The sequence below is a fragment of the Neopsephotus bourkii genome, unplaced genomic scaffold (assembly GCF_033783945.1).
Source record: "Neopsephotus bourkii isolate Nb327-2 ecotype Australia unplaced genomic scaffold, CSIRO-AGI_Nbou_v1 NB_54, whole genome shotgun sequence".
Classification (NCBI taxonomy): domain Eukaryota; kingdom Metazoa; phylum Chordata; class Aves; order Psittaciformes; family Psittacidae; genus Neopsephotus; species Neopsephotus bourkii.
The window spans coordinates 1,422,449-1,442,862 of record NW_026900571.1 but is presented as its reverse complement, the minus strand read 5'-3'; the positions used below and the strand labels follow the sequence as shown (position 1 = coordinate 1,442,862).

At 37.8% G+C, this 20,414-nt stretch overlaps 1 protein-coding gene across 3 annotated transcripts in view; it reads left to right on the top strand.

Annotated features, from left to right (window-relative positions):
- ATP10D (ATPase phospholipid transporting 10D (putative)) overlaps window positions 1-20,414 on the top strand; it is a 125,778-nt gene that overhangs the window by 88,889 nt on the left and 16,475 nt on the right. For 2 of the 3 annotated variants that reach the window (XM_061353086.1, XM_061353078.1), the window contains exons 2-12: window positions 629-937; window positions 1,706-1,900; window positions 7,276-7,480; window positions 9,085-9,170; window positions 10,243-10,349; window positions 10,634-10,765; window positions 11,602-11,729; window positions 11,879-12,131; window positions 15,730-15,965; window positions 16,518-16,703; window positions 18,734-19,349. In XM_061353086.1, coding sequence (XP_061209070.1) covers window positions 669-937; window positions 1,706-1,900; window positions 7,276-7,480; window positions 9,085-9,170; window positions 10,243-10,349; window positions 10,634-10,765; window positions 11,602-11,729; window positions 11,879-12,131; window positions 15,730-15,965; window positions 16,518-16,703; window positions 18,734-19,349 — 2,413 coding nt within the window. In that variant the 5' untranslated portion in view covers window positions 629-668. Of the gene's footprint in view, window positions 1-49; window positions 83-628; window positions 938-1,705; window positions 1,901-7,275; window positions 7,481-9,084; window positions 9,171-10,242; window positions 10,350-10,633; window positions 10,766-11,601; window positions 11,730-11,878; window positions 12,132-15,729; window positions 15,966-16,517; window positions 16,704-18,733; window positions 19,350-20,414 lie in introns of those variants that run through there. The other variant, XM_061353095.1, reaches the window with a different exon arrangement.

The window sequence follows — 20,414 nt, the reverse complement described above, 5'->3', positions numbered from 1 at the left end:
AATTCCTGGGTAGATTGCTGGAACTTAGTAAGGTGAAGGAGGAGAAGCATTGGCATGAAGTTTATTCATCCTCTCTCAACTGGTAAAATTCCTCAGAACTGTTTCTAATTCAACAAAGAAGGGGGGTTTCGCTCATACTGCTTAGTGCCTGTCACTGGCAATTCCTTGCTTCATGCCTAAAACTGTATTCAAGTGCCTATTTTATCATTGACTGCTGAGTTTAATAAAGGTTGTTAACCATCAGTAAGGATTTCAGTGTTTGAGATAAGGATTCCTTCAAAAATGCTGTTCTCTGCAGAATTAGCAGCTTGCCTGCCTACTTCCTTCACCATACTGCAGCACAAGAAACTGGTGGGTGGGCTGCTTGCAAGAGGTGCTTTTACAAAAATACTGTGCATTTTAAATGGAGTAATTAAACTCTAAGATCCTGAAAGGATGGGTGAAATTCAGATAAATTCAACCTTTGAAGCAGGGGTTCCTGACCTCACATAACCTGTATTATCTATTTGGGGATTTTTATGTAAATGATTTTTTTCCTAGTCTTGTTCGAAACTGTAACTGTGCCTTTTTAGTAGAAGAGCCTTTACAGAATTATCATGTAACTTGCTGTCTTCTAACATGTTTCTAGATAGAGGACACTCCTTGGATTGTAAAACATTCCAGGCACAATGGCAGATCCCATCCGCTGGGCCCGATACCGTTGGCAACGCCTGATATCTACAGAGGGCAGAGAAGGTAGCAGAGCCAGCAATTCAAGTAACAAGTGCCATCAATCAGCAAAAGCCATTGGCAAACATAGGATAGTAATACCCTGTTTGGGACATTTTAAGGAAGAGTATGAAAAAGTATCAAAACTGTACATGAGCAACAAAATACGAACTACTAAGTATACATTATTGAATTTTTTACCACGGAATTTGTTTGAACAATTTCACAGGTAATGAGCTCCTTTTTTGTTGTGGTCGTTCTTCTGAAGTGGAATCCTTTTATTTAAATGTGTTGCTTTATAGACAGATATTAAAAATTATTCTTCCTCTTGACCTGCCTGTCACTCCTGAAGAGATCTTTGTTATTTGGCCAGGCCTCTTGAGTATCATCAGTGTTGGGCTAATCCTTTTCTCCATAGCTTATGTAATGTCTGCTAATTTTGTCCTTCAGGTTATTGAAATGTTCCTTACTCTTGGAGCACTGCCACACAGCAATCTGCAGTAGAATTTCCAGCTCATTTCCTGCAAATGTATTTCTCCCCTTCCTCCTGTCTTTCTCTGTTGCCAGTTTTTTTCACCCTCCTTCTGCTTGGAAGACTGCTGATCTGTAAAGTCATATAGGGAGGTTGTAGAATGGCTTCCTTTTAAAACCTTGTTATGTCCCCCTGGAGATGATAACATTTAAAGACCTGGAAATTTGAAAGAGTGCAAGCTCACCAGAGTATCACTAGAAGGCACATGCCTGGAGCACAGGTTTGAAAATATATAAAAATTCTTGTTTTCTGCATCTTTTGATCATGCATATTAAGCAACTGTGCAGCTAAGTAATCTGTTGACCAGAGAGTTAAAACTAAGTTCTGGATACTTAGTTCTTATTACACTTGGGCTGAAGAAAAGATAAAGCCCTGCTAACTTAAGTGTCTGTACAGCATGGAGTTGGAAAATAAGGACAACTGTCTGCTAGCACAGCTAACTCCTGTATTTTCTTCTTGTTTCAGAGTTGCCAATTTATATTTCCTATTTCTAGTTGTCCTAAATTGGGTTCCTCTGGTGGAAGCCTTCCAAAAAGAAATTACAATGCTACCTCTGGTAGTGGTTCTGACAATTATTGCAGTGAAAGATGGTCTGGAAGATTACTCCAAGTACAAAATGGATAAACAGATAAACAACTTACTAACTAAGGTATATAGCAGGTAAGAGGCAACAGTCTTTCTGGTTCATTGCTATTATTTGATTATATGTGGAAAAGTTGTTGATAAATCTTTCTGTTTAATTTCTGGATGTTCATAGAATCATAAAATAATTTTAGTAGGAAAGGGTCTCTGGAGGTCATCTAGTCCAACCCTCTGCTCAGAGCAGGTCATTAGGTCAGGTTGCTCAGGGGCTGGTCCAGTTGAGTCTTTATCACCAGTTTTGCTAAATGGATATCAAATTAGTATAAAATTTGCTGGAAAAAATTCTTTGGTTGAGGCAGGTGTTCATGCATGATTTCATACTGTATTAACCATGGTAGTTTGACTAGTTAAGCATTGTTGCGTATAGCATTTGTTTTGAAAGGGGTATTTTTAATTCCTCTATAATCACTGTAAGCATCATGAAAATAAAAAGACAGGAACAGAAACTGATTATATTCAAAATTAACTGGCAAAAAACTTATTTAGTGCATATCAGTGCTGCCCGCATCATTTTCTTTTAGATCTTTCATAAGAGCATATTCTGGAGTCATTCAAAGCCTGTAAAATGCAAAAATGAAAGAAGTATAGTGGACCCTTTTTCTTTCTCGCATGCTCTGTGGTCATGTAGGGAAGCAGCTGTTTTGGAAAACATCACTTATCTTGTGTTGTTGTAGTATCACTCGTAGGAGAGGATTGATTAGTAGTTAGACACTAACAAATTCAGTAAGGTCCAAGAAATAGCAGACAGTAGTTGCTGTAGTGCCAAACCGCATTTAAAGCTTCCTGTTTTCATTAAAGACACACCTTTTCCTAGTGAAAGCACTACACTGAAAAGAAACTTTTCTACAGTCTTAATGTGCTAGCTGGTTATGCCAAACCCTAAACCCTGTAGTATAGACTGGCCCATGCAACAGGTTTGCAATCTGGTACTACATAACTACTGTTAAAAGTATTGTGATATTACTCAGAAGATGGAATTTCCGTATTTCTGGCATTTGCCATACTCTACTAGTATTTTAAGAGCTAGCTTATAACTATGGAAAAAGTCTGGAATATCGTTTTATATCATCAAAGGAAGAGCAAACAGGTTTTTGTCCTGCAACCATGAATAAATATAGCAGTTTTCCCAGAATTGTTCTATTCAACCCATTGAAACAAGTAATTGGACTGTTAGGGAAGATAAACATTTTCTTTCTTTTTCATGTCTGCAGAGAAGACTTAAGGGAGAAATTGGATTATTTCTGCTATAAATAGCCATGTACCCTGAAAGAATTCATTCCCAGAATGCTGAAGCATTCAATATCCATATCCCTGAAACCTTTGTGTTACTTGCAATCACACAACAATGTCAATGAGCAGAATTAATTTCTGATCTTCTCTTCCAAAAATGTGTAATAATCAGTGGCCATATTAGTCATCTGTAAAAATTCCTTCTTGTGCCTATAAGTATTTAAGTTTTGTAACTTTTTTTTTTAAATCTTTAATTTCTTTATCATGATTTATTTTATATAGTGTAATCTGGTTTTAAAAATAAATTTGGAGGCATGGTTCAGGATGATTAAATCTTAATGGTACAAAAATGATCAGTCACTACATCTGAGCTGATTTATCTTGGGCTTCCGTTAATCTCACATTAGGGTTCAGAATTTCTTAGTTTAACAAGAATCCGTTAGAAATTGTAATGACTCTTCCAGTGCATGTATTAAATCAATCATAGTCATATAAATCGTAAACATGATGAACTAGCTAATGTTGAATACAATTTCCAGGGTTTTTTTACTGTGCATTTGTTCATCTGGAAAGGTTGTATGCATTGTACATGCTGTCTGTGTAATTTTACTTATACATTAGATTCTGATAATCTACATGGCTACTGAGAAGTGCCCAACATAATGGCTTTTCTTGCTATCTCAAAATTTAACTAAGCAGTAGTTGTCATGCTTGAAAGCTGGAAGGCTTCCTGTTGGTATCTGAATATGCATTATTATTAGACCAGTCATCCTGAACTTGAACTCTTGTGAGGCTTGCTTTTGTACAAAGTAGAGTTCATAATAGAAACTTGTTGTGCTGTGGTCTCTTATCCCTGACAAAATGTGCCGGTTTCAGTGCCTTGATAAATCTATCTGAGCGACTTGATGCTAGTTTCTGTGCGCTGATTTTTCCATGAAAGCTTATTTCTGTCTTGAAAATATGATAAAATAAGGGTTGCTTAAAATGTTTGGGTTTTTTTTCCTGCTAATCTCTCTCTTGCGGAGTAATAGAACATATCAATAAACAATAAGATGTGCTAATGTGCAATTTAATTTAGGTTTTAATTGTTGCTAGGATGTTAAATACTTCGTTCTCAGTCTTTGTACATTTTGAGCAAGTTACAGTAGTTGGATCTTATTAAAATAGCCATGAATCACAAAGTATGAAGGCGCTTCTGTTTGAGCATCTGTTAAAAACAATAGTTTGTCATTTCAGTGGAACTGTGGTGCGGGGATTATGATGGAAAAATCCATTTATTCCTCCACTGACCTACTACTAAAGACAGTTAAATTTTTTGCCTTTGTGCTGAACTGAAAAAAGAATATGTGCATAATCCATCTGCTGCATCAGCAGTAGGGCAGATAACTTTGCTCTTTGATACACTTGTTTTCTTATTCCCTCTCCTGCAGACCTCTCAAATATATTTCTGTTTCATTCCAAGCCTCGCATGTAGGTGCAGGTGCACCAATTAACAAGAAGCATCATATGCTTTCAGTACTACATTTATTAAATAGGTAGTGATTTAAAAGAGAAGTATTTGCTGTCTCCTGAGGGCTTATCTCACCACTGGCAGGACAGACAAATAGTTTTTCATAATTTTTAAATAAATACCTGGTAGTTAACAAAAAATACGGGGAAGTGAGAGTACCAATTCTTTTCTCCCTCTTTTTTTTTTTTTTTTTAAATCTCCAGTGTATAATTACTTCAAGGATAAATGTCAGGCTTGCTTTGTCACTAAATCTTTAATTTCCAAATATTTCTGTGGTTTTGCAAACTCCAGTTCATTTTGAAAAATTCCTGTAGAAATCAGTGGCAGAAGTTGACAACATTTCTACCTGGTATTTTTATCTTGCTACATGTATATAATACAGTGATGCCATTGCTTTCTTCTCTTATGAGGTTATTTTGCCTTGCTTACCCTTCTGTTTCCATCCTTTCTCAAACTCTTCTAGATAAAAACTGGCTGTGGAAATAATTTTCTCCCACCACCCTCCTGGTTCTCAGATCCTTTCCATCCTTTCTGGAGGGTGAGGTAAAAGGGTGCTGTTTTGGGTTGCCCAGGGGATTCTGCTCCAGTTGGTGTTGTGCCCTAATTGGACTGCCTGGGCCTTCACAGCAGGGTAAATTGGCCTACACATACAGTTATGCTGATAGTTATGCTGATGTAGTTTTCAGTACCTGAGGGGTAGTTCTTAAAAATTACTAGTTTTCAGCTCGCTGTGTCTCCCAAATACATTTACATTTATCAAAGCTTAAGTTGTATCTTCAGTATCTGAGAGTGGCACCCTGTTTCAGCAACTCTTACTTCCCTTTTCCTGTTTACTTCTGTGGTTAGTTGGATTTTGTTAATTTACTTTAGAAATTTTTCATTCAAGTCTTTTTGTTGTTTTGTTTGTTTCTTTGTTTTACCCTCTCAATCTGTTTATTTTCAAGAGAAAATACTTGTATATACCATATACTGGTATGAAAAGGTAACTCAGTTAATTCCTGAAGTGTTTGGGTTTTTTTAGGCCATCCGTCTTGTGATAGGTGTGGCTGTAGCTTTAAGTTTTACATGCTTTCCCTTGTGCCATTTTCTGTGTTGAAAAGTAGTGAATGTGCATCTTAAGGAGAAAACAGATGTGCCTTATATCACTTTCATTTTATGTCAGCTTTTGTTGCTTCCTGGTTTTGATTTGTTTGCACTTAACCGTTAAGTAACATAACCACTTCCACCTTATCTTTACTGGAGAAACTGTCATCAGTGCACTGATTAATTGTGCAGGCTTTGTGCCTTCTGTTTGTAGGCAAGCATTTCCAAAAGGGTACTGTCAGATAATGCAGGTCTGAAAGATACAGTTGCAAAGCTTCATACAGGAAATATTTTTCTGATTTTTTTTTTTTTTTTGTCATTAGAAGTGTCTGTTTCAGTATTTATCAGAAGCACTTCGATTAAAGCTAGTAGGTACGTGTCAGTCAATACACAACAGCCATGTCGCAAAGCGTCTTAGCTCATGTCTACACTGTAGAAGGTAGGTGCACTTCCCAGCTCCCCAGCGGGAGTGTGCTTCTTAGCTTAGAATGAGATCCAGGGAAGGAAACACAACATGCAAGACAGCCCTAGCACAGCCCAGACCATATCCCAATCTGAGTAACTGCGACATAAGGAGTGTGGAGAATATATGCTCCTCTCTTTAAAGGTAGCTCTAGGGTTAGACTGTGGAAGGCAGAAAAGCCAGGCAGTCACTGCAGACAGTAGTAGCTTGTATAAACATGTACTGCATCCAGACCTGAGTAGTGTTTGCAACAGCAACTGTAGGTGTGTTTCATCTCCCATGTTGCAGTAGCCTACTACTGTGTGCCTCCAGCTAGCTCATAAAACATTCCTTGTTTCTTGTAACCTTGCATCCTATTCACAACACTAAACCTGACTGTGTTTGCAGTAAACTGCTGTGATTATATAAAAGGAAGATTCTTCATCTCAGCAGAGGACAGTACAGTAGCTATAAATGGAAAATAGAAAACAGTTCAAACTTACGTATGTCATGCCTTGATATTTCTAATTAATAAAGAATTTCAACTCACTTGACAGGCCTGAGTTTTCACTGACTTCTTGAGTATTACAGAGTCTTGGTACCTTACATTCAAAATTAATAGTAAAGATATTTTAAAAGCCTATAAATACAAGTATTTATATTCAGAGCATCAGTGAAGTGATTGCTGGGTATTCTTGGCTTACTGGTAGATATTCATCATCTTGGGAGACAGACATTTTTGGAAGGCATTATCAGAAGGGAAAAAGATACGCTGTTTTTAGTTGCATAATTGCAAGAAAAAGTTGTGATCCAGAGAGAAGTCCTGAAAACACTGTTTACTCTCTTGGAATAATGAAAACACAGGAAAAAGTAGGCTGAATTTTAAATAGACCTAGAATAATTCTGGGAAGGGATCTGGAGTATGATTTCCAGAAAAACAGGGCTTGGACCGCAGAGATGATTCTTTGTAATTTATATTCACGTTGAACTAGCAGACTACCTCAACAGAGGGGATTCTTTCAATGACTTTGAAGCATAAACTGTTAAATTAATTTTCTAGTTACAGTGCATTTGAGCTTTCACTTTATGCATTTGTAAAATAAATTACTGTTTCTGTATGTATTTCAGGAAAGAGAAGAAATACATAGATGAGTGCTGGAAGAATGTCAGTGTTGGGGACTTCATCCGGCTTTCACGTAATGAAATCATTCCTGCTGACATGGTGCTGTTATATTCTAGTGACTTGGATGGGATCTGCTACATTGAAACAGCAAGCCTTGATGGAGAAACCAACCTAAAGCAGAGGCAGGTGGTGAGAGGATTTTCAGAGCAGGTGATTAGTTGTGCATTTGTAGTGGTGTAAGAAAGTTGACATGACAGATAGTCAACCCAAAAAAACCCCAAACCTCACAGCCCTCTAGACTGTCGAATTCTTGATAGCTCAGCAACCCCCATCTGAAAACAAAATAAGTAAAGCAGTTCTAATCTGTTGCTTGAGTTATTGTGGGGCAAATCTTTGTGTTCACTTAACCCAGAGTAAGAAAGATCTGTTTCAAGTAATGCTAGTCAGTAAAAGCAATTATTCAGGTAGAGTCAAGAAATAATTTATGAGTGCATGTCATGTCATGGGTGGAATTTCTTAGAAGGCAGTTCTGTCCTGTATAAAGACCTGGAGAGAGAAGCGCATGCTATCTTCTCTTTTTCACTGTTTTTTCATGTTGCAAACATATTTTTACCTCCGTAAAACACTTAGTATTATTCCTAGCAGACAAAATGTTGAAGGCTAGCAGAAAGAAGGTGATAATCAAATGAACAAAGAATCCTGGCATTAGTGCAACCCTCAACACACCTGGTGCTGAGTCCTGCTGCTGAAACATCATGCAAAACAACAGCGGGGAGCCTTTGTGCTGTTCATAGTAGCAGACTGTTCAGTCCTCTGGAGATAAAATTACCCGAACTGCCTCAGAATTGTCAGCAGTGGCGAGGAAGTGAGAAGTACTACCTTGTGAGCATTAAGACTCCCCTGCTACTTAGCAACTATGGTAATGCCAAAGGCATGATGTGATATCCATAAGCAAAGCTCTTTCTTATTCCCTTACAATAACATACATTTTTTTTCCTTTCTTCATTTAAAACAGTAAGGCAGAAAAGACTGCTTGATTTTTCTGTATATACATATAACTATGTAAGGCAAAATTCAGATGGTTCTGCAGGCTTACATCATTGTGAGATGGTCCTGATATCAGACCAGCTCCTGCTGTGAGGTCTGATTTCAGTCTCGCTCAAGAAAGAGATTGTTTTCTCTCTTTAGAGAAAAAGGTGCATTAAAATGCTAGGAAGAGTCATACTGTCTAAAAAAAAGTGATAATTCCTTTACCATTCAAGACTGTTAATTTTTGTCCTCAAATAAAAACAGTCATTGCCTTCTTGTCAGGACTGCATGGTTTCTGAAGGTAGAACCATGGTCAGCTTCACAGACCTCTAGTGTCCTGCCAACTGAGTTTCACCTAGAGGCTATGTCCTTATAAACTCAGGCTGAGTAAGGCTGCCAGTGCTGTGTAAGAGGCATTACCCCAGACAGCATCCTGGTCATGGTATCAGGAACAATAGCAATGGCTGTTTGGAAGAATTTCAGGTTGCAGAGAAAACAGTGTTTCTTCTTTTTCCTTATCATGAAAAAACCCCTATGGCAAACGTCTGCATTTCAGATGTTCTTGCATTTTTATTCTTTATTTTTTATTTTTTTATTTTATTTATTTATTCCATGCTGTGTAAGTCTGATTTATGGTGAGTAGCAAGCAGAGCATCCACACCACCAGCAATTTACAGTTTCAAAGCTAAATTGCTAAATAGTGAAATTTATATGAATTTATAATGTTTTTTAAGTTCCATCACATTTTGTCTTAGTTCTCTGTTTGTTTGGGTTTATGGCTTTAGGTCTCTGAAATTGATCCAGAAAAATTCTCCAGTAGAATAGAGTGTGAAAGTCCTAACAATGACCTTGGTTGTTTCCGAGGCTTTGTGTAAGTAGACTTGTGGCTCTTGAACTATTGTCATTTGCTTTGGTGCTTTTACTAATTTTCAGAGAGCTTGTAATGTTTGCTTAAAGTATTAATTATAATATGCATAGAAGTAGCTTACACCACTAAATTTCTGAGTATGGCCCAACAGACAGAGCTCCAGAAAGGCTTTCTGAGCAGCAGATTGTGAACTGAGCAAGACCACTAGTGCTTTTAATTTTTAATTGAATACTTTCAACATCTTAGTTCAGGCTATTTTGGAATTGTATATTTGAAATAGCTGTGTCAAGTCTACTCTTAATAATATGTGTTATGTACAGTATTTGATCTGGACCATGGCCTGGCTGCATTGCGCAGATATGGAAATTGGAAGGAATGGCTTCCTCTCTTAATCTGATTTGTTTTGTGTAAACATCAGTGACTTGATCAAGCTCCTTTTGACCGATGTGCTTATCTGTGTCTTTTTTCTTCCTGTAAGTTTATGATTTTTGGTAGATGGTAGGAATACAAAATACTTATTTCATGGGGTGACTTATTTTCAGGTTTTAAGAGTTATAATGTCAATATTCTTCCATGTGGGCATTGACAAATTAGAAAAATGAAAAGAAAAACGAATACATATAAATCTTACATATAAATCTTAGTCTCTGAGGAAACACTTTGACAAAGAGTGGGCCTACCTTTACTGGAAGTATGCCACAGGAGTAATGACGCTCACAGTATATTCAAAATGGGATTTTTTTTATGTTGTTCAATTTTTTTTTTCTGATATTGACAGTACAAGTAGAAGTCTTAGGCTTTCAGACTTCCAGTGTTTGTTTTGAGCTCTTTTCAATAGTATTGCCTACTTATGCTTGTAAACACAAAGAAAATTTTAATACAGTGCCTGCGTGCCTGGATTTTCAAAGGTGATCTACATGCATGTTATCCCATTCTTTTGAAAAGTCCAATTGGAAATGTCGGAATGGCTGTCAGAGATTAGAAGCTTCTCTGGGAAATCTGCTCCCTAATGGCTTTGCAATGCCTGACTGGTGATTGCTAGAGCTGAAATAATGTACTTTTTTTTTTTTTTAAGCGAGCATTCAAACAAGGATCGAGTGGGCCTCAGCAAGGAAAACTTACTGCTTCGAGGGTGCACAGTAAGAAACACAGAAGCTGTTGTAGGCATAGTGGTATATGCAGGTTAGTGAACCACACTGGCTTTCACAGGCTGCCTTGCAGACAAGATAGAATTACATGCCCTCCATGAATAATCAGATGTATCAGCTCTTTACATTGTTAAAATAGAAGCAAACTTAATCCACATAGGCATTCTTAACATTTCTAGCTACAGCTGCTTTTGGCTGGACTCAGGCTTTAACACTCTCAGTTCCTATCTGTGCTCTCATTTCTCAGACGTTTAGAAATGCAAAGAACTTGTGATTCTGATACCTGCTATTAGAAAATTTCAACCTGTGTTGTTACAGGTCATGAAACCAAAGCCATGCTGAATAACAGTGGCCCTCATTACAAGCGCAGTAAATTGGAAAGAAAAGTGAACACTGATATCCTTTGGTGTGTTCTGCTTCTAATTTTGATGTGTTTAACTGGTGCAATAGGTAAGTAAGAATCAGCAAACTCCTGTTTTCCTCTCACAGCCTTTAACGCTTGGTGTTTATTTTGGGGCTGATTCATTTTAACAGTGCATCTCAGAAGCTGCCTTTATCCAAGCATTATTCTCTAGCAGCTGGGGATGCTGCCAGGTTTTAGTTCATGTTGTCATGTTTAATCTAAAGTGTGGTGTGAATTTAGGAGTCTGGAACCTGTTCTTCCAGTTGATGTCCTTTTTTTCTCTGGGTGGTTTGTCTTTTCTGTCACTAATTGCTCAGCAAAACTCCTACTTTCTTTTAGGATTTTTCAGGTAACATGAGACGCATGTACAGCATTGTGGAGAGAGGCCTAGTGTGACTTGAGTTGTAAAGACTTGGTGTTCTAGAGATTAATTAAATAGTGAGCTTGAGTAAATCTAAACAGACTAACTTTTATGACAAACCAAAAAGGTGTTTAAACATGTCTAAAAAAACTTCTTCAGACTACACTTAATGATGACGTGCACATGTTAACTAAAACCTGGACAGGCAAGGATAATACAATTAATCGTCAGAGGTTTTTCTGCATTAAAAAAAACAGTGTTTATCAAGTGTAGTTAGTATTCCTTTAGTTCTGAGATATGCTGTATAGATGTCCTGTTGATAGAAATGCTTGTAAAGTATTTATTCCGATGTGCATTGATACTTAATTTTAATGGGATTCTTGCTGAGGAAAGAATCAGGAGATAAAATGGTATTTTAAAAGTGAAGTAAGAACTGCAGAGTATAACACCCAACACTATGACCCTGAATTGTAATACAGTTTACATACAACCGACTCACTTTATCTTGTTCTTGTTTTCAAGGTCATGGAATTTGGTTAAGTAGATATTCAGAAGTACCTTTTTTTACCATCCCTGAGCCAGATGGGAAATTGATTCCTCCAACATTAGCAGCATTCAATGTGTTCTGGACGATGATCATCTTATTACAGGTAACTTTGGTCTGCTTGTTGGTCATATTCTGATCTCATTCATATCCTTGATGTAACTCTTCAGCTTCAGTAGAGCTACTTCATGTTTGTAACTCACCAAAGAGTTTGGTTTTATTTAATCCCCATGTTGTTTTTTTTTGTTTTGGTAGGTCTTGATCCCAATTTCTCTCTATGTTTCAATTGAAATTGTCAAATTGGGACAAATTTATTTAATACAGAATGACGTTGATTTTTACCATGAGAAAACAGGCTCAACAATTCAGTGTCGAGCACTGAATATTGCTGAAGACCTTGGCCAGATTCAGTATATCTTCTCTGACAAGACTGGAACACTCACTGAAAATAAGATGGTTTTTCGGAGATGCAGCATTGCAGGACAGGAATATTGCCATGAGGAAAATGGTAAGACATTAAGCCTGTGTTCACAATGAGTCATTTTTCTCTTCTGAGAAGCTGAAAGTTTTGATAGGGGTCCAGTGGTCTTTGAGGTTTACATGGCACTACACACTCACAGAAAGTAAGAATTTAGACTGATCCTACTAATAGCCATGTGGCTTTTCCCATTATTTAGATCCCTTCACATATAGTGTGTTACAAGACTTGAAGGCTTGATGTAAGGTGGTGCTTTACAGCCAGTTATGTTTCAATGTATTTGATACCACAAACAACATTCTTTACTCACTGCGGAAGAAGTCATGCCTACTGTGTTTTGCTTCTCCCCTTGCAATATTCAGAACCCAGAACACTGGAAAATACCTATCTAGTCCCTCCTTCCTTTTTCTTTTTTTTTTTTTTTTTTGTTAACTAGAATGTCAGTGCTTACCTAACATTTTAAGGTTCAGATATCTGTTGGCTGCCACAGATACACTACCTTTATGTTGTGTATCTTAAGGCTCCAATTTAACATGCTGTTGTCCTTTAGGATAGAGTAACACAAATAAAATACATGAAAAGTTAGAGCTTTAACAGTAACATTTAAGTACAAGTCAAGAAATAAGTGTACATGTTAAATACCTCCATCAAAAATAATGACTATTGTATTCTTACATCTCAAACACTGTTTATTGTTAGCCAAAAAGCCCACAAGCAGTGTTTCGGGATAGTTGCTTCCTCATTGTCTAATAGTGTAGCATCTCTCAATATACATTTCATGAGAGCCCGCTTAAACCTTTCTACTAGCCCAGAGAAGGTACAAAAAGGCAAAAGAGAACACTGAGCAGAGTGACATGAAGTCTTTGATTGCATTATCTATTTTATTAATTAGATAGAACCACAAAGTTTTTATTTCTTTTACTGTATATAAATATTGTGGCTACGGACATTTACTGTTTTGCTGGTGGGCAATGTAAGTATGCCATAGGAGATCAAAGGTGAGGTGCTGACTGGCACCCACACGCAGCACAGCTGTGTATTAAGCTCCCCCTTGGGGTTTTGGTGGTTTTGCTGCTAGGTAGAGTTCCTCACAACTGCGAGCAAAAGGCACACCCTGCTGGCCACAGCATGAATCAGTTCAGGCCTTCTGTTGTGTCGCAGGAGCAGATGGTTCCAGACCATTTTGCAGTAATTTCTGCACATACTTTGAAAGTCTTAAGGTGGGCATGTCCAGGTACTTCTTTGGTTTTGCATAATTGCACTGGGAAGGATGACAACAGCAAAGTGAGAAGAAGTATTTTCGAGTTTTGAACTTGGTGAATGAACAACTTAAATAAAAAGTAGAATATATTTTCAGAGCCCTGTCTTTTACCTGGAGGGTAAGCATGTACTTCTTTCTAACAACACAGAAATTACGTGAGCCCTGAAAATCAGTTTGAAAAATGTTGGAGGTCCTGTGTTTCAGTTCTGTTTAACATTTGTTCAGTTGCATAAAGCTTCTATTTGCGAGGCTCCTGCTACATGTGGTAAGATTTGCACTGTAAGACAGTACAGTCTTTTGCATACAAGCCACTTAATCTTTATATATATTTCTGTATTGATATCTGTATTGCCCAAGGTAAAGCAGTGCGCAGCAGGGAAGTACACAACGACTGTGATTCAGCATAATCCTCCAAATAGGTGCCCCGAGGCAGTTCTGTGTAATGTAACATGTACCTCTTGGACCATGGCAGCAGAGCAGTGTGCTGTTATTAAGAGGTCCACAAATGTTACTTCACAGGGAGCACACAGGCTTCTCAACAGCCTGGAAGGAAAGCAGAATGGGCATGTGTTGTCCAAACCTGCCTCTACAAACATGTACTAAGTTACTGTTGCTGCTTTGGTAAAAGATATCAATAGCACATGTGGAATATTGTATTTGGTAGTTGTCGAGAGCCAGTTTGTTACATTCCCACCTATCTTTTTAATAAAAGAAATATGTTATTAAATTCATGTTGACATGTCCCCTGAAGGACATGGCCTGCCAAGGAAGCTCTGGTCTCCCAGCTTTCTTGGACTCATCAGAATAGCAGTGTCGTGGTTTAAGCCAAACCCAGAACAAGCAGGATGAGGGACATGAGGCTTTCATTTATGTTCCAGAAACAGAATAAAGCAGGAAATAAAGAGAACTTAACAGGCTAGAAAACCTAATAGCTCATTTCCTGAACATAGCTGAGTTTCTGGGCTTTGACTGGGAGACAGAGGACTCATGAGCGATATAATAAACCTATTTCCATCTCATTTTGAGCACCAGAGCTGGAGACACAACTGTTAATAGGTTTCCTGTTCATGTAAAAGAGAATAATATCCCGCTGTTCACTTCTTTCATGTAAAGTAGCTGCCACTTTAAATAAGAAAAAAATAGGGAATTAGTGTTGTTGCAGATGTCTGTATGTTAATACTGTTTTTTTCCTAAGATGCCATTGTTTATAATCACACTTTAATGAAATATATAGGCAATGCACACCTCTCAGAACAGTTTTTCCATGCTGTCTGTGGATGCAGACATTGAACTGCTAGTTTATGTTGATTGCATCCTATTTTCACAGTGACAGGTAAAAACTTGAAAGCTTGAAAAAACTTGAAAACTTGAAAACTTGAAAGAGTGTATAGTGATCCAGTGCTGTCTGGATTGAGATTGCAACCTCTTTTATGTGGTCCAGCACTGTCCCAGAACTCCAGTGCAAACACTTCAGTATGTTGTTAGCAAGCGCATGATAGCGTAGGCAATGTTTCCATTTGGTACAGAAGCTCTTTATACCACTGATCTTCCTAGCTAGATTTGTGAGGCACAGAACTACATTTATATCTTTGGTGCAAAAGTGTTAGACATACCAATATGAAGTTTTATTATTTAAACCTTCTTTTCAATTAAATACTCAGGAAATGTATGTGTGCGTGAGGGGGTGTCCAATACAGAAACAATTGTTTCAGTGAGTTCCTTCTAGCAGCTGTACATACCAAACCACTGGCATACAATCCTGATCAATCATCAAATAAATTGGAAAACTTACCAGTAGGTAATCTGGTCCCATTTCTCTGGGCCAAGGCAGAGTTGTTGCTATCATTCTTTACGAATTTCTTGTTTGTTCCTTCAGAGCCTCCGGTGAAGTCCTGTTCAGTGCTTTTTCAGGCATTCTGTTCTAATATGTCACATCTTCTCTGACAGAGTTTCGCTAATACCTGGCCTGAGTCTGTCACAATCTAGGGCCCTTATTATCCACAGCCTGTATAAAAAAAATTTCTCTTGCAATTGCCTTTCATGTGCTTGAAGGCTATTATTTGGCTCCCATCAACGTGCCCTTCTGGAGGCTATGTAACTCCAGCTTATTTTACTGTTTCCATGCAGATCGTGTTGTCTAGAACCTTGATCATTCTTGCTCCATCTTCTGGGTTCACTCTAGAATCCAGAAGGATGGCTCTTGAAATGCAGTGTCTCAAACAGAAAGTCAGCCTGGTGGTTTATTAGGATTTTGTTTTTCATAAATTACTGTATACTAAACTCTTTAAAAATTCGTTTCCTGAACCTCCAAGCAGTGTTTTAGACAAGTTTCTTCTTGCTCATGGAGCAATAATTTTGTTTCCATAGCAAAAAGGCTGGAATCCTACCAAGAGATGGATTTAGAGGATGAAGATTCAGCTGATCATCAGTGTGGCTCTTCGATGCATATGTCAAAATGGCAGGGGCATGACTGCAGAGCTGTGAATGAACCTTTAAACAGAAAGTCTTTGAACCTGTTGTCTGGTAGTCATTCTGCATTAGGAAAGGAAGATGGAGCAGGTGATGCTCCCCCTTCAGGACACGTTGCTTTCAGTAGTCCCATTGTAAGTAAAACCTGTAGGTTTTAATGCTGAATTTCTGAAGTAACTCATGAAGGAATACCTTTTTACCATTTAAGAAATCCTTTCCCTCTTGATCAAAACCAGAGCCTCCCATGATTGCTTGGCAGTATCCTATTTGGGTCATGAAGGTGTATGCTTTAGTTCTTGCTGCTGTGAGTGCATGATCACTCCAGCTAAAATGACCACCTTAACCTTAAAAAAGTTTTTAGTTTAAGAGATTTCTGACATTTTCTGGTTTTAATGGGAAACACCTGGATGAACAATATTTATTGGAAGTTGTAGAGGTAAAAACTCAGCTTCTCTACCTGAAGATGTCTAATTAGCATTCATCATACTTAATCTCAGTTGAAGTATCTGTGAACTATGGCTTTACTGTTTACCTGTTTGGGCATGAAGTTTACAATTTTCAGTGGGCTAACAGAAGGCAGTGAAGACACCACAGTGTTACTCTATTTCACCTGTAACTGATTTAACCTCTAGAGACTAAGATTAAATTTATAACCTAACGGACAGTTTTGTTCATTTCATCAATAGGAAACAGATGTTATACCAGACACACAATTGTTGAAGAAGTTCAGTCAAATTTCTTCTCATTCCTGTGATCAGTCAGAAGCTAGCAGCAAGTTATCTCTGGAGACAATGTACATCACTGACTTCTTTCTTGCTCTGGCAATCTGTAATACTGTGGTAGTTTCAGTCCCCAGTCAGCCACATCAGAAGGTAACAAGGTCTTATTTTTGGCTATTTGGCTATATTCATAAAGAAATTAGCTCCTTTTGGGTTGATTACAAGAGGAAAAAACAATTATCTGACATTTAAAAAATGACCCTTTTCTCTTCTACTGGTTTGTCCTCTTAGAAAGATGGGATTACTGTAAACCCACAAAGTGCTATCAGTTAATATAATGCTGGTAGCATTTTTCAGAAGCAGAAAAACTTGGCTTCAGTATTTTTGCTTCTGCGTATAGACAGTTCATAACTTTTACAAGACAATTTTTGAGATTAAATTGAAGTTGTGTTTTTTTTCTGTGTTCTAGTTACGTTTTGCTAGAGATGTGCACAGATTCCTTTTAGAGTACCCTAACACTCAGGTTACCTTTACAAATAGGTTATTATTGGCTGAAAGATGAGAATAATCAGAAGAGTCCCAGAATATTGAAATTGAGAATGGTCTTACCTGTTCCCTGACTATTCAAATAGGGTTTCAGCAAAAGTATGGAAGGTCAAGTTTCATATATGTAATAATCTGAAATAAAAATGCTTTGCAGTATGGCATAAAGTGGTCTCATTTTGAGTGTAGATTGCATTTGCTAGACTGTCCTGGTTTAATGGTCTGGGGTGTGTTTAAGTATTCTGAGACCTTTTGTTTTCAGAGCACACAACCTAACAGTTTTTTAAAGGCATGAATATCTTTTTCAATTTTTTTTTTTTTTTCAGAATGGGATTTTCATAAGCCCATCTTTTAGCAATTTTGATTTTGTTGCTGCAGGATAATTCCCAAGTTTAGCTTTGATTTTCTTCCCCCCATCCCCTGGTTATTTCCATTCATTGACTTTGATTTTGGTGTCCATCTAGGCAGTGAACATACAACCATGGCTGGAGATGTTCCCAAAAGGTATCCTGTGGAGTATAAAATACCACTATGTATAAGGGAGATTGGTATTTTAGTGTGCTTCTGGACATTCCCAGAAACAGGCAGCGTAACAGGCAGCCTACAGGTCCATGTGTGGAATGGGCAGCTGTGTTTCATAGTTACTAATCAGTCATTCCTTAAAGATGATACAGAAAAAATACAGGCAAGGTTCTTGTTTTTTTGAGAATCATAATTCTGGATGACTTGCTAGCAGGGGAGATGATCTCCAGGTACTAGTAGGTAGGTTGGGAGGGGCAATGTGGCATGAAGTTTCTGAGTTCTTGCGAAATGACATTAAAGAGATTAAGGCAGCGGAAGTTTTCAGTATTTCCTTAGGAAGAGGGAATGAAAGGATGTTCCTAGTCTCTATTTCCATGATGCTGGATGCAGACATGTTACAAATTGTGTGCAGTTGTGGTAGAACTGAAGCCAGAGTCTGTCCTTGCTTTATGCTTTTCACTGGCAAAGGAGAACATGCTTCCTGATGATAATTCAGTCTTAACTCTTACCCAGTAATGAGATTTTAATAGCAAGCTTGCATGCCTTGTTCCTTGTTTCTGAGCTGTTAACTGCCTGACTGTTCTGAGAAACAGTAAACCAATGGTTTTGTAACATTGATGAGAAAGGAACTGTCTGTTGTTTTAAATTCAGATATTAAAGAAGTATTGATATGAGGTATTTTTTTTAGCTAGTTACTGTGGGCGATATGGAATTGCTTTATTCTTCACAAATATCTTGCTAATTCAGAGCAAGAATTAAAGTGTTTATTTCCATTTGCCACAAGTTTTAAAAGTTATGTTATACTAATGCTTTCATTACTGAAATAGTTCTAAAGAGGAGTCATGAATCAAACTTTGAATGCATACAGTTTTCAGATCTGAAGTATTTTATAATTCTTTTGGTTGGAATAATGAAGCTCTTCCAGAACTGTTTAGTGTACTCACATGATTATATGTTTAATTGAGCTGGCCATCTTCAATACAAACAATCAAACTCATGGTAAATCTTAAAATACTACATTCATTAAGAAACGTACATAGTTTATAAGCTATTCTTCTTCAATTTAGTAAAATAACATAGAATTTAACATAAGTCCTTTCTCTAACTGTTTGTTCCAGATGAGACTGTCTTCTCTGGGTAGGATGCCTATTAAATCACTTGAGGAAATCCGGCAGATGTTCCAGAGGTTGTCAGTCCGGAGGCTAAGTTCTTCCCCGCTTCCAAGCATGAAGGACTCATCATCTGAAAGCCCCAGTAGTTTTGTGAGCAAGCTGTCTGTTTTCAGAATGAAAATGGCTTCACCTGCTTTGGATGAAGCTGCTCAAAGGGCTGCTGAGCTTCATAATATGGATAGCCCAGAAAATTTGCAAGTGCCTCAAGAATTCGATATGGTGAATGTAGCTGCTGGCTGTGAACACAACAGTGCTACATCATCTATTGAATTGTCTCCCTTACCTACACTTTGTTATGAAGCTGAAAGTCCAGATGAAGCTGCCTTAGTTCATGCTGCTAGGGCTTATAGGTGTATTTTACAGTCTAGGACTCCAGATCAAGTAACTGTGGACTTTGCAGGTTTGGGATCTTTAACTTTTCAGCTTTTGCATATCCTGCCTTTTGATTCGGTGCGGAAAAGGATGTCAGTGGTGGTTCGGCATCCAGTCTCCAACAAGGTGGTGGTGTATACAAAAGGTGCAGACTCAGTCATGATGGATTTATTGAGAACTGCATCTGAAGGTATGTACAGAACTTTTAATAATTTTCTCACCTTTATTGTTCTTCAGGACAGTTGAACAGATGGCCAGGTTCATGAGAAGAGACAAATTATCAAGCAGAGCTATTTTCTGTAAATAGTTCCTTATAGGGAACCCAGAAAGGTCTTATTGCTTGTCACCTAGATATGTTCGTGCTGTGTGCTGGTGTGGAAACTAAGAAGAGAGAAGCAGCTGTTATTCAAATAATTTAGTCATGTCTAAGCAGACCCTTTCGAGGGGGTCTGAAGTATTTCCAGTTACAAAGTAAGGCCACCTGCTTGAATAGGTGGCATCTGCTGTGCAGCAAGAGGTGTTTATTAGAGTGAAATACTTTCTAGTCTTTGCCAGTGGTAGTGTTTCTGAGCTGTTTGAGAGAGGTATCAGTAGCAGATGTCATCAGTCAGTGCTTTTTGAGGTTTTTTTTTCCTTTGATTACTATTTCTGTGTTTCTAGGTGTAATAATAATAATACCTGCAAAGTATGTGGTGCCTCCTCATGGGCCCTGTTTTTAGGGAGTGAACATTTTTTGAATGGGCTACTGGAGGGATGCATTATGTTTACGCACTAACTGATTTGCTCATACATTAGTGAACAGTCGTTGATTTTTAACTGAAGGCAGTAAAAAGAAAACATTATTTGTGTATGTTAGAAGTAAGTACCAAAATATACTTAAGTTCATAAGATGTTCCAGGTGTTTGGGGATCTTTTTATGGTTTGGAAATTAGTATAAAGGAATCAATTTTTAAAGGCTTGCTTTTTGTGAAAGGGAGTTTGCTTTGTATGTTCCGTGGCTGGCTGATCTCAGTAAGGAAGAGGGGTATTTCCAGTTCCAAGGGTGGATTTTAACTCAGCCAACATTAGCCTTCTAAAGTCTAGACAAAAAGCTGCTGTAGGCCAGGGGGCAGAAACGGTGCCTTCAAAATCCGTCATCTTACTAGGGGGGTAATTTTATGTCTTGAGGTGCCTTTCCTTACTTAGATTCTCAAGGTAAACTTGGAACCTAACTTCTACATGTCTGAAGTCAGGCGAGTTGAATGCCTGTCTGAAT